At 48.7% G+C, this 13,344-nt stretch overlaps 1 protein-coding gene across 5 annotated transcripts in view; it reads left to right on the forward strand.

The window, feature by feature from the left end:
• The first annotated feature begins 246 nt into the window (after nt 1-246).
• Nucleotides 247-13,344, forward strand: part of SMARCAL1 (SWI/SNF related, matrix associated, actin dependent regulator of chromatin, subfamily a like 1) — a 63,711-nt gene continuing 50,613 nt past the window's right edge. For 4 of the 5 annotated variants that reach the window (XR_005985028.1, XR_005985026.1, XR_005985027.1 and 1 more), the window contains exons 1-5: nt 247-402; nt 2,224-3,113; nt 4,087-4,137; nt 7,823-8,056; nt 10,400-10,450. Coding sequence is in view for 2 of the 5 variants with exons in the window: in XM_041737297.1 (XP_041593231.1) it covers nt 2,282-3,113; nt 4,087-4,137; nt 7,823-8,056; nt 10,400-10,450 (1,168 nt within the window). In the remaining 3 variants the exon portion in view is untranslated. The remainder of the gene's footprint in view (nt 403-2,223; nt 3,114-4,086; nt 4,138-7,822; nt 8,057-10,399; nt 10,451-13,344) is intronic. The other variant, XM_041737298.1, reaches the window with a different exon arrangement.

Genomic DNA, 13,344 nt, shown 5'->3' on the forward strand with positions numbered 1-13,344 from the left:
ACATTCCAGGGTTTCTACAGGTGTTTGGCCAAATCTTTGGGGAACGAAGACTACAATTCCCAGGCTGCATCACTCCAAGCCCCGCCCCGCCCACGTCGTCGCGTAGCGCCTAATTTTCGCCAGGCTCCCGGCCCGCACTACAGGTCCCGGAAGACCTTGCAGCACGGGTCCCGTCTCCCGGCGCATCACTCGCACTTTGTGAAGCGTAACTGCGGCCGCGTTGCCCGCTGGGAAACGTAGTTCTGCGGGGAAGGGGGGCTGGCCCCTCCCCCTCCGGGCCCAGGCGCGGCAGTAAAGCGGGCGAACTGCTGGGATACCCGCTCCTCACCGCCCACCCGGAAGGGGAGCCTGGCTGGGGACCCTGAAGACGCGCCTGGGGCCCGGGGGGCCGCGCCTCGACGGGTGAGAAGGCGGACGGGACCAAATGCCCGCGTGGGAGAGGGAGCGGGCCGAGGGGAAGGGTGAATCCAAGTGCAGATGACAGGGGTGGGAGTGGGGCTTGGCGCCGCCCTGCAGCCGGGCCCGCGGGAGGTGCGCGCGCAGGCTCCGGAGCAGCCGGCGGGGGGGTCGGGGCGGGGAGGGGTCGCGGGAGGTGCGCGCGCAGGATCCGGAGCAGCCGGCGGCGGGGGGGGGGGGGTGTCGCGGGAGGTGCGCGCGCAGACTCCGGAGCAGCCGGCGGTGGGGGAGGGGGGGGGCAGGGAGGGGTCGCGGGAGGTGCGCGCGCAGGATCCGGAGCAGCCGGCGGGGGGGGGGGGGGGGGGGGGTGTCGCGGGAGGTGCGCGCGCAGGCTCCGGAGCAGCCGGCGGGGGGGCCGGGGGAGGTGCGCGCGCAGGATCCGGAGCAGCCGGGGTCGCGGCGGGGCGCGGGCACCTGCTGCCCTGGCCTCGCCGCCCCTGCCTGGTGGAGGCGGCGCACCCGGCCGTGGCCTGCAGGGTCTGGGGGTGCGGGGGCCCCGGGGCCTCCAGCAGCAAGGGCAGCTTCGAGCCCCCACTCCCGGAGCGCCCCCCGCGCCCTCACTGTGCACAGCGCACGGCAGGAGGTTGGATGGAGGCTTAGTCCGAACCGAGCCGGAGACACTGGGGTCCAGCTCCTCGGTTCTAGAATACTGTGAAAAGTTGTGCTGTGTTCATAGGAAAGTGTCCGGAGTAAATGAATCTGAAAAAAAAATCAGGAAACAAAACAATGTATATAATGATCTTTTTTTTTTTTTTTTTTTGCAGTAAATACACATATCCCCTAAATATGTGGCACGTATCTATGGGTATGAGTAGAAAAAAAAAAAAGCACTCTAAACTACTCCAAACCCCCAACCGAGCTTCTTGATGGGGTGGGGAGATTACAAAATAATTGTACTTTTTTTTTCTTTTAAGATTTTATTTGAGAAAGCGCAGGAAAGGGGTGGGGGTTGGGGGAAACAGTCTCCCTAGAGAGCAGAGAGCCTGTTGTGGGGATTGATCCCAGGACCTGAGCCACAGGCTGATGCTCAACTTCTCAACCGACTGAGCCACCCAGGCGCCCCTACATCTTTTTGTAGCATCTGAATCTGTTCAGTGAGCATGTATTACTTTTTTTGTTGTTGTTTTGTTTTTTGCTTATTTTTCCAAAAAAGTCACAGTTGCTCCACGGTGGTGCACTTTGGAAGGCAGGCACCAAGGCTAACTGCTTTGTGCCTTGCACCTGGCCACCGACAGATGGGTTTGCCAGGAATAACAACAAGGAAGGAGTGTAAGGGGTGAATTTAGTGTGCAGTCTGTGTGAGGCTAATGGTTCTTTCCTTCTTCCAGCTTGGCAGGGGTTAGCGAGTGTCACACCATGGTATGTGGCTGTTTTGGTCTAATCTCTTGTCACTTCTGGTTTGAAACGTCGTCCTACTCATTACCCGATTACCCGATAGATTAGGGTGCACTGCATAACTTCCTTGGGATCTGTTCACTTAGGTTGGCTGGGGGATGACAGGGAGAACAATACTGCAGCTAAAATACCTTTTTAGGTTTGGATCCAGTCTCCCCTTGTCTTTTGCTTTTGCGTGAGGGTCTTTGTTGTAGTATATGGTACCATCCCTGTGGGTGTGTGTGTGTGTTTAATTGTCAAAGAAACTTTAACATATCCCTTGATTGTGCAAATTGTGTATTCCCTGGAGGAAAGCTTGTTAAAATCAAGGTAGGAGCATGAAAAAAATAAATATATTTAATGTTTGTTTCAATATTGTTTTTCCTTCCTCAGCTTTTGCCAAGTTTCTGATTAAAGATTGACGTCCCTGCATAAGCATTTCCCTGTTAAAATGTCCTTGCCTCTTACAGAGGAGCAGAGGAAAAAAATTGAAGAGAACCGGCAAAAGGCTCTGGCCCGTAGAGCTGAGAAATTATTAGCAGAACAGCATCAGAGCTCAGGCTCTGGCTCCTGCATTGCCACCAGCTCTTCCCAGTCCAGACAGGGCCTGCCCCCAAATCTCCCCGGGGATCCTTCTAAGCCAGTGAACCATGGTGTCATTTTCATGCAGCAGAATCTCAGTAGTTCATCTAGTGATGGCCAAAGACCTCATCATTGCCACAGTTTTCACCTGAGTGCTCCAGAGCAGACAGAGAGGACCTGGAAGAGGCAAGAAGATGTGCCCGCAGCCTGCCCGAGCCACAGCTCATCAGGTCAAATGATTCTCACGGGCATCTCTCCTCCCTTGGCGCAAAGCCCTCCAGAGGTCCCCGATCAACAACTCTTGGGTTGTGCCTTAGGTCAAGGTCATCTTCAGGCTTCCCACGAGGCCAGATCCACACCCTTTGCTAACCCAACTCCTGAGTCTTTGGCCAAAGCCAAGAGTTTCCAGAAGACACCAGCTTCTGCCTTTGGACAGCCACCCAGTGATCCCGGGTTGGAGGCCAAGGCAGTGAGGCCCTCCACGTCGGGGCAGAACATTGCTGGTGTCCACTGTGGCTCAGGGAGTGTGACACCCAGGACGGAAGGAAGACTCTCACAGAAATTGGGGGCCGCGGCCACCCACAAAGCAGTAAGCTCCCAGAGGGGAACGTGCATAAGGAGTGGGGATCGTTTCCAGGTGAAGATCGGGTACAATGAAGAGCTCATTGCGGTTTTTAAGAGCCTACCCAGCAGAAGTTATGGTAATGAGGCTTTGGTCTTGTTCTTCACATGGTCTATTCTATTTTTAGAGTCTCTTTTAATCTACCAGTTTCTCATAAATATGAGGAGAGTGCATTGGCACATTCTGTCCGTCCAGTTGTTGAAAATTTTGGTTTTAGCTCATGTTTCTTTTTGTAATAGACGTTCCTTCAAACAGCTGCCAAACTTCAGGGCTGCCACATGGCCATATGGAGAATGGATGAGTATTTACTGAGAGGCCAGTCCCCCTGCCGGGTGCTTTGTTTGTGTTGTAGCACTTAAGTGTAACAACAGTTTTTTGAGATCAGTAGATGTTACTTCCATTTTAAAGGCAGCAGAACTGACTCAGTAAGGTGAGGTAACATGCTCGAGTTGGTTCCTCTGGAAAGGCAGAGCCAGGATGTGCTAGTTCTGCAGCAGCTCAGAGAGTGTGCTCCTTGTTCTGCTTTGCCTGACTACAGTGGGTCCCAGAGAACTTGGATTCTAGTCCCATCTCTGTCCTCAGCCCTCTTAGACCAGGTCATAACATCCCAGGGCCCTCGAATTCCACTATATGGAGTAAAAGCACCGTCCTCATTTGTATTTGCTATTTGTCCTCCACTGAGATTTTGTACATTTGTAGGAGTTCTCAGTCAGCTGTTGTGAACTGAGCACACATTAATTCATTTTTTTTTAAGAAAAAGATGTTATTTATTCATTAGAGAGAGAGAGCGCGCATGGGTGCATGCACGCAAGAGCATAAGGTAGGAGCAGAGGTAGAAGCAGACTCCTCTCTGAGCAGGAGCCTGATGCAGGGCTCGATCCCAGGATTCCAGGATCATGACCTGGGCCAAAGGCAAGTGCTTAACCAGCTGAGCCACTCAAGGGCCCCTCATTCATTCATTAAACAAGGGTTTACTGAATGGCTCAATACAACCCAGAACAACAGTCATCAGCCTCATTAGGGGCAAACCAAGTACTTTTGTCTAATTTCAGATCCTGCCACCAAGACGTGGAACTTCAGCATGACGGACTATGGTGCCCTGAGTAAGTAAACGTGTCATTGCCCTGCATGCAGGGAAATACTGGTGTTGAAAAGCTCCTAGGGCAGCAGATGTGGTCCAGCTTAGGATTCAGATGGCATTTAGGGCACTACCCCAGTTCTCTCCCTTCTCACTAATGGCCACCATATTGAGGCAACTCCTTGGGTGAAGGTCTCCGTGTTTACAAAAGCTAGCACTTTTGTAACAGCCTCTGCTGGGTGGTGCTGAGCCCCTTGTCCAGGCACACTGTGGGGATACTGTGGGTTTGGCTCTGGACCACCACAGTAAAGCAGATATCACAGCAGAGTGACTCAGGTGAACTTTTTGGTTTCCCAGTGCTTGTAAAAGTTACATTTACACTCTGTTGTAGTCTGTTAGGTGTGCAATAGCATTGTGTCTGAGAAGGCAATGTAGAAACCTTAATATAAAGGTACTTTATTGCTAAAGCATTATAACCATCACCCGAGCTTTCCGCAAGTTGTAATCAGTTGTAATCACTGATCACAGGTCACCATAACAAATGCAATAATAATGAAACAGTTTGAAATATTGCAAGAATTAGCAAAGTGTGACACAGGCAGGACATGAGCACATGCTTTTGGGAAGACGGCACCGGTAGACTCACTCCATGCAGGGTTGCTGCAAACCTTCAACTTGTAAAAACAGCTCAATATCTGCCACACAGCAAAGAGCAGTAAAGCGAGGTGTACTTGTGTATGCTAACTCCCCTGCTTCTCACAGCAACCATTTTATAGATGGGAAACAGGCCCAGAGAGGATGAGTTACTAAAATCGGGTCACACAGCTAATGAGTCGTACATCTGGGATTCAGATGCAGACAGCCTGACGGAGGAGTGCATGTTCCCCCTGGACTGCTGGCTCCAGCTGTGACAGGCAGCTGTGCTGCCCTGAAAGGGACAGCTCGGCGATAGCACACATCCTCACAGCACTCCTCAAGTTCAGTTAACTTGAGTGTGCAAGGAGAGGGCGTTGCCCTGGGCAGACTCCAGTGGACCCCATTAACCCAGTTTGGTCCGCTGTCCGCGCCCTCAAGGGCACCACTCTGTCTTCTGAGATCTTGTTGACTCTCTTGCCAAGGTTTTCATCACCTCTTGGTGCCCCGAGCCCTTACTCTGCCAGCACGTCAGCCCTGGCTGTTCTGGCCTCCCGTTTCCCTCTCTTCCCACAGCCAGGAAGGTGTTCCCTCTTTCCCCACCCAGTTTGAAAAGGGGAAAGGTGAAGATGCATGACAAGGTCATTTCTTTGCAGGTGTGGGCCCTGGAGTAGAATTTTCTGGAGTCACCAGCATAGTTTCTGGGGGAGGAGTGATGGGACAGCCCCCTGCACAGTTTCCTGTGTCCCTCCCTGGTGTCCATTTCTTTAAGTGCATGGCATTGGGTGGTGTCCCTGTCCTTGGTAGTTGCTGCTGAGCTTTGGTCCCTGGGTAGGGGTGGGGGCTGGGTGAGGGGGCTTATTTGTATTATTTTAATCCCTTTGTTAGGTGTTGGGAGGGGGAAAGCCGGTACTCTGAGCTGAGATTGCAGCTTTCAACACTTGGGTTTCTCATTTTTGCTCATTTTAATCCAGTGATTTCCACGTCCATGGTTTTGTTTGTATTACCATCTTTTTACTCTCGTACTCACAATGCATGGTGACTTGGATAACTTTTGCTTTTGCAGATTGATTTTGGTTTTCTGTGTGGTATGGTTGCTTTTTGTAATGCCCCACATCTTTTTTGAAAAACTGGTTATTGGGCACAAAATTCTCTATATAGCTTTTAGATGAATTTTATTATGAGTTATTTAGCTCCTCTGTGTCCTTACCAGTGTTTTGCACACTTGCGCAGCTTGCTACCTACTGAGATGTCCCTTGAACACTCATGCAATGACTGTGGATTTGTGCATTTATCATTGCTCTTATCTCCCTCTTGCAGTACAGTTGACACACGGTGTTACAATTGTTTCATGTGTACAGATTCAGTGGCACCGGGTTAGGCCTTGCTCAGCACAAATGTAGCTATCCTGTCTTTGTTCTTTAATTTTCAGATAGGTTTATGATGTGCCTTTATAGCAGGTTATCCTTTTTATCAGTGTAACGTGTAAAGACTGTGTTTGTCATTTTGCTTTAGGCATGCCTGTGGACCCTTCCACGCATACACCGTAGAACATGTGGAAAGTATATCATCCTGCAAAGAGCACCAGCTCTTCCCCCATAATCTCCTTACTCAGTCAACCACTATTAACGTTTGGCTTTGCTCCTTCCAGCCTTTTTTCTGTGCGTTAAAATATATACGTTTTAACTGTGTGATATAATTTTTATCTTGATTTTTTTAATTAGTGTCGTAGCAGAAGCATTGTTATTTTATTTCTTTTAAAAGACTTGATTTATTTGAGAGAGTGAGAGCATGAGTGGGGGGAAGGGGCAGCAGGAAAGGGAGTAGCAGACTCCCCAGTGAGCAAGGAGGTAGGGGGCTCCATCCCAAGACCTGGGATCATGACCTGAGCCAAAGGCAGGTGTTCAACTAACGAGCAACCCAGGCTCCCCAGAAGCATTTTTATTTTCGTGCTGAACGTTAGCTGCTAATTCTGAGCAATGACAATACACGTATTCATAATTAGACCATTTTGACCCCTAAAAAAATGATTTCATACTGTCCAACTTAATACTGGTTTTTGTATTTTTGTCTTTTCTAAAACTTCTCCGTAAAAAACAAACAAACAAAAACAGAGGCTATATAACATTCCGTGGTATACATGTGTCATAAAGGGCTTAAATCATTTCCTTTTTGTCTAACTTGTTTGTTGTTCTTGGTTTTCCCAGTATTAAAGCAGCTTGTAAGGGATACCTTTCTCCATAAATCTTTGTATTTATTTTCAGTTGTTAGTTTGGGCAGATTCCTGGAAGTGGAATCATTATGATCACTGTTTAGGATTCGTGTTCTAGGTTAGTAAGTTGTTCCTCAGAAGGTTTTATTTCCAGCTAGCAGTGTGTAGATACCTGTTTTTCGTTTCAATTTTGCAAATTTGTTGAGTAAAATTTCTGCTTCTCGGATTTTACTTTATTTCTCTGATTACCTGTGAAATTGAATGTTTTGCCAGATGTTTGTTACTCATTTCTCTCCTCGTGAGTTCATGACATCTCTGTCTTCTTAGTTTTGTGGTCCTAGTATTTTTCTCAAGTGCTGGCTCTTCTATTTCTTGCAAAAATCTTTATTGAGTAGTTTTGCCTTTCAATTCTGTTTGGATTTTTTTTTGACAGTTCAGTTTTTTAAAATGAAATCTGCTTAATATATGAAACTTAATGTAACAGATAAAATAAGGCTCTAAACTGCATTGGTGGGCTGACAGGTCTGTGTCTCTTTGCCTGGCCCTCCAAGCAGTAGCAGAGCAGTGACCTGGCAGTCAGGTTGGGGGAGTGATTTCTGGGCCGTTGACATCAGTGGCTTCTCAATCACAGCAGCAGCAATTATCTGTAAAGTTCGCGAATCTTGGTGAGACCCCTCCTTCTGTTCACTTCTGAGTCACAGGTTTTGTAATTTGAACACCTAAGGAGCGGTAAATTTAGTAAATACTGGAATTCCCAATGCCCCAGTGAAAGCACACTTGCAAGCTTTCCTAATCTAACCATGCTTCTTCCCTCCCCGTGGGAAAGTCATCCACCTTGTCACATTCTTGTCCTTTTCTTCCGCAGTGAAAGCAGCCCAGAGGCTCCCCACGGTCACCCTGCAGCCTTTGGAAGGGGCCGGGCACAGCAGGGAGTCACCCTCCGCAGGTGGCACGGCCCAGACCTGCCTGCCTTCAGCTCCCTCCCTGGCCTTTGTCAAAGGGCAATGCGTGCTCATCTCCCGGGCCCGCTTTGAGGCAGACATCGGCTACTCTGAAGCTCTGGTTGCACTATTTAAGCAGATGGATTCCAGAAGTTACGGCAAGTAATTGGCTCTTGCCTGGTTCTGCCTAGTGATCTGTGATCTCAGAGCAGGTTATTTTTCTCTCTGTTTGAATGTTGAGAAATGATGTTTGTCCTTAGGAGAGCTTGAAAAACAGGCAGATGCCATAAAAATAAATGCCCTTGGGTAGACCAAGTCGATGGTTGTCAGACAAGCCTGCATCCAAACTGCCTGGAGGGTTTATTAAAACAGATTGCCAAGCCCCACTCCCAGAATGATCACTGATGCCTGGTGCCCACCGAGAGGTCCTGACTTAATTAGTTAGAGGTGGGCCTGGGCATTGGTATTTTTAAGTCTAATAATCAGCCAGAATTGAAAACCACTGGCCAAAGCAGAGCAGTTCTCTATTTTTTTGAGGCTCTTCAAAATGTGTCTTGTCAGAATAAGTTGCAGAAGTTGTTTTAGAATTGTGAACTGCTGGGTTTCATTCTCAGCTTGGGCCACGTTGTTTTACAAAACCACGTGGCTTTTATGGATTGATGTTTTTCCATCCTTGAAATGGTTTTAGTCTTTTCCTTAGGTAAGTGGAAAGCAGAGCCTTAAAACCTCATGTTTTTCAGACGTCACATTCAGGGGGTGTCATGGAAGCAGCCTCTATAGAATTTGCTCCGTGAGCTTTCATCAGGGTTTGGGGCTCCTTCAAGAGGAGGGTGATGCCAGCTGTTATGTTTTTATCCCTTAGATGGATGGAGTTTCTTTTTTTTAAAGATTTTATTTATTTATTCATGAGAGACACAGAGAGAGAGAGGCAGAGACACAGGCAGGAGGAGAAGCAGGCTCCATGCAGGGAGCCCAATGTGGGACTCGATCCCAGAACCCCGGGGTCAGTCCCTGGGCTGAAGGTGGCGCTAAACCAACGGAGCCACCCAGGCTGCCCTAGAGTTTTAGTTCAACGACAGCCTGCTGAGTAGGATTTACGTGAGATGTACAGGGGCCTGGCCTGAGCTGATGAGATGAGCCGCTCACACGAGGCCCAGGGTTCTTTGCCTCTCCCGCTCCCTTGAATTTTCAGCTTCGGTTTAGAGTAGCCCTTAATAGGCCAGTACAGATGGCCTGTGTGCATTCTGCACCGTGTGACCTTTGAAATCACGCTCCTGACATGGTCTGCAGTTCTGGGAATGTGAACGGCTAAAATATTGACACCCAGCCCTGCCCACACTCAGACATCCAGAAGCCATGATTGGATTTTCTTGCCGTAGCTACAGGGTCCAGCTGTTGTCAGGAAGAGTCTCCGGTACTGTTCCCACGCCAGGAGTAGTCTGTCGGCCTTTGATTTGTCAGATTACACTGGGCTGCCTTGCCTTTTGCCCCGACACCCACTCACTGTGTGTATGCTGCTCATTCCCAGGCCACCTGGCTTTCTCGGTGATCAGAGAAGAGTTGACTTCTGGTGTCCAGAAGGCATTTATCTATTTGAAACCTCCATGACTTTCTCAGAAGGTAGATTGATAGGGAAACTCTCGAAGAACTTAGCCAGTGTCGAGTACTGAGATGCTCATCGTTGGTCAGTATTGGGCGTAGTGGGTGCTACACTCTACTAATCAGCAGACAGCATCATACTACTAACAACAATAATAATCATTTATCATCCCTAGCTTTCTTTTGAGGTCTCATTGTTTACCAGATACACGTTCATAAGCATTTTATTTATTTTTTAATTTATTGGGGGGAGAGGGGAGGAGTGAATCTTAACTGACTGAGCTGCCCAGGCGCCCCGTTATAAACTTTTTGAGGCAGGGGCTGTCATGTCCTCAGTTTTCACGTGTGGGAATTGAGGCACAGAGAAGTTACAATGACTTGCCCAAGGTCACACAGCTAGGAAGGGGCAGAACCGGGATTTGAATGTAGGTGGTTCAACCACTCTGACCACGTGCAGCTCATTCCCACCTATAAAAGGGAACTAATAATAGGGCCCAGCTTTTAGGGTCGCGAGGAGCAGAGGGATGGCGCTCGTGAGTCTCTTGGCCCCACGCCTGGCTTAAAGTAAGGCATGAATAAATGTAAGCTGCTATTATTATCCCTATCTTGGAAATGGAGGGCATTTCTGACCTGTCACGTGTCCGCGGTCCCGGTAGGACCCTCTGTCACCCCCTTAGTAGCACGGTATCGTTGCCGGGTCTGCTTGTCTCCTCTCCCTGAATTCTCTGAAAGCGTCAAGGGCAGGCGCTCTCCATTTCGATTTCCCTAGCACCAGGCACAGGCCCAGCCAGGTCGTCCTAATTTACTGGGGATTTACGAAACCAGGGAATGAATGGATATGTGTAATGACATAGGAGGAGGGCAGTGTGTCACGCTTGCTTGTTTGTTTCTTGTCGTTGCAGATGTCAAGACGAGGAAATGGAACTTTCTCTTGGAAGAGCACAATAAACTAAGTGAGATGCCTACCTTGCTTGTTTTATATCATGCTAGGGTTAAGCTTTTGTTATCTGCCTTAAATTTAATGTATTTTATTTTATTTTATTTTTTAAGATTTTACTTATTTATTCATGAGAGAGAGAGTTACAGGCAGTGGGAGAAGCAGTCTCCATGCAGGGATCCTGACGTGGGACTCGATCCCGGGTCTCCAAGATCATGCTCTGGGCTGAAGGCAGGCGCTAAACCACTGAGCCACCTGGGCTGCCCAAATTTAATGTATTTTAAAGGAAGACACTCCCCACCCCAACTCCCCACCTGTGGTAATTCTACATGCCTATGTACTGGACAAGTGAAGGGGAAGATATTTCCAGACAGCCACATCCCTGTCTGCTGAGATGGTGGCTTTACAGTTGCCCAGGCAGACGCAGGGCCCCCTCTTCCATCAGACTGTGGCAGGACTAGTTAAATTCCTGAGGCCTGTGACAGAATTATTAGATGCGGACTCTGGAAATCAGAGGTGAGCTAGGTTGCTTAGCATAGAGGGGGGCCACTGTAGATTCTCTGAGAACAGGCTCTTGGTTTACGTTTAGATGATAAATGAAGGTCAGAGGGATTGAGTAACCAGGTTATGGGCTTCATAATAGGCCCGGGCGTGCAAGCATTTAATAAGCACTTTGGAGACTGACCAGGGGATGGGCTGTGTGTCCAGGTAGAAGTATAGGAAGGACAAGCCAGTTTGGGCTCCCCAACCCTCTCTGTGCTCTGCATGGGTGGGGCAGTAAATTCTAGCATGCCTGAGAAAGGGACGTGGGCATAGCTCAGCCTGTCCCGGAACACCCATCTGTCACCCATCTTCCAAGCTGTCACACGCCTGCAGTGGGTCTGCAGCTGGCACCACTTACTTTCTTCCTGCTTGGTCCCCAGAGGACTCATCAGGCCTCCCGGCCAGTGCTGGTCCCAGTCAGGCCAGGAGAGACATGCCCCAGCCGAGGAGCTCCGAGTCGTTGCCCATCTTGCCCAGCAGGCCAGAGCTGTCAGTAAGAGGGAGGAGCTGGGTTTTTTCCTTCTGTCTCCTCCTCCTCATGTGACTTATAAGGTGACATCAGGTAGACGATTCAACATTTTGGATCCCCCTGTCCTTTCAGTGAAGGACAGGGTCTTCAGTTGTATCTGCTCTACTGACAGATATTAAATAGAAGGGAAGTGCCTTTGATTCCTTGCAGAAAGACTTGCTGCAAACTCAAGGTTAAGTTTGAACGTAATGAGATTCTTATTTTGTATCAGCAAACACTGGCTGAGGCAGAAAGGATGCCTGATGAGCCAAGGCCCTGTGGCTGCTGCTGTTGGGACCTTGTGATTCGCAGCAAACTCTTTGGCCAGAGCTGAATTTTTGATGAGCAATAGGGCTGAGTGTTTCCCCCTTGCTCTCTTATTTTTCAACCACAGAAAAGCACATAAATATGTTAGCCATAAAGGCTTTGATTTTTGTGGATCGACATGAAGCAGGATGCAGACAGCATTAGCAGAGGATTATAATGAAAAACAGTGATTCGCGACATGATACCATGTCGTGATGACAGAGGTAACCTATAATGGTCCCAAACCTTGTATGGGCCATAGACTTTTTGAAACATCTGAGGAAGACGATGGTTTCTTCACCCAGAAAAATGCACATGATGGCCACAAATGAAATTTTGCATTTGATATGAATGACTCCACGGATCTGGAGTTATTAACTAGCCCTAATTCTAGAATTAGGTTGCTGTTGTATGCGCTAGCTTGTCGAGACAGTGTCTTATGGAAGATAAAACAGATTCTCCCCATTTCATAGGTTGTGAAAAGCTTGAACCCAGAGAAAGGAAGCTGTTGTTTTCCCTACCGGAAGCACTGCAAGGTCACAATAAAGTCAGAGGCAGAGCTCAGGCCCCACTGGTGATGCTGAGTTTGTAACACGACCCATTTGGAAATGCAGAAGCCAGACCCGTGAGCAAGAAGCTGAGGAGACAAGGCTCTGCCCAATAACCCGGCTTAGCCCCGATTCCACGTTAACAGACTGTAAACCTGGGGACTCTGCGCCTCTCCGCACACCCCTGGGGTCTTGTTCTTCTGGTGCGAAGTTAGGTTACTGACCCTGAGCTAGTGAACGTGTGTGCACATGAAACCCGTTGAGAAATGACAGTAAGACCTGAGCATACGAACGCTTACTGATGACGTGGCGACGATTATTTTCTCCAGATAAGGTGAATCTCAGAGCATCCCTCCTCCCTCTTTTCTCAGTGCCTTGAGGCCTGTTGCCCACAGTGAAATTGGCAAAAGGCCTTTTGTTTTCCCCGGGCTGTCACAGTCCAGAAGGGTTCTGCATCCCCCTCACTGATCTTGTCTTGTCAGCTGCTATTTGAAAACATTAAAATCTCTCTGCCGTGTGGCTCAGTAGCATTCTGCCAAAGAGCTCTTTTACAGAAACGATTTCTAGATGACTCATGAGGCCAGACAGCACATTCCTGTCATCTTCCAGCACCTGGAAAGGACATCAGTGAACTGGAGGGCTTTCTCGGAAACAGAGCCACTTGGCTGAACTAGCAGCATAGGATTATGGAGGCTGTAGTTGGTGGGAGACAGAGTGGAGGTTGATTTTTCCTCTTGAACGGCTGAAAGAACATAATGCTTACAAAGCACCACATTTCACACCAGCCGGATCATCAGCCTTTTCTTAGCTTCCATCAGGTATTTGAGTGCTGGCGATCACCAGGATTAAAATGAAAATGGTTTCTGAAAGCACGTGGGGTGCTCGGTCACCTGAAGTGTGCAGAAATCAGCATGTTCAGATTTAATTTGGAGGCATAAAATGTATTTTTCCATCAATATGGGAAGTCTCTTTTATATTAAAGCTGCCAACCTTACCTAATTTCTT

Source organism: Vulpes lagopus, chromosome 22 (assembly GCF_018345385.1).
Source record: "Vulpes lagopus strain Blue_001 chromosome 22, ASM1834538v1, whole genome shotgun sequence".
Lineage (NCBI taxonomy): Eukaryota > Metazoa > Chordata > Mammalia > Carnivora > Canidae > Vulpes > Vulpes lagopus.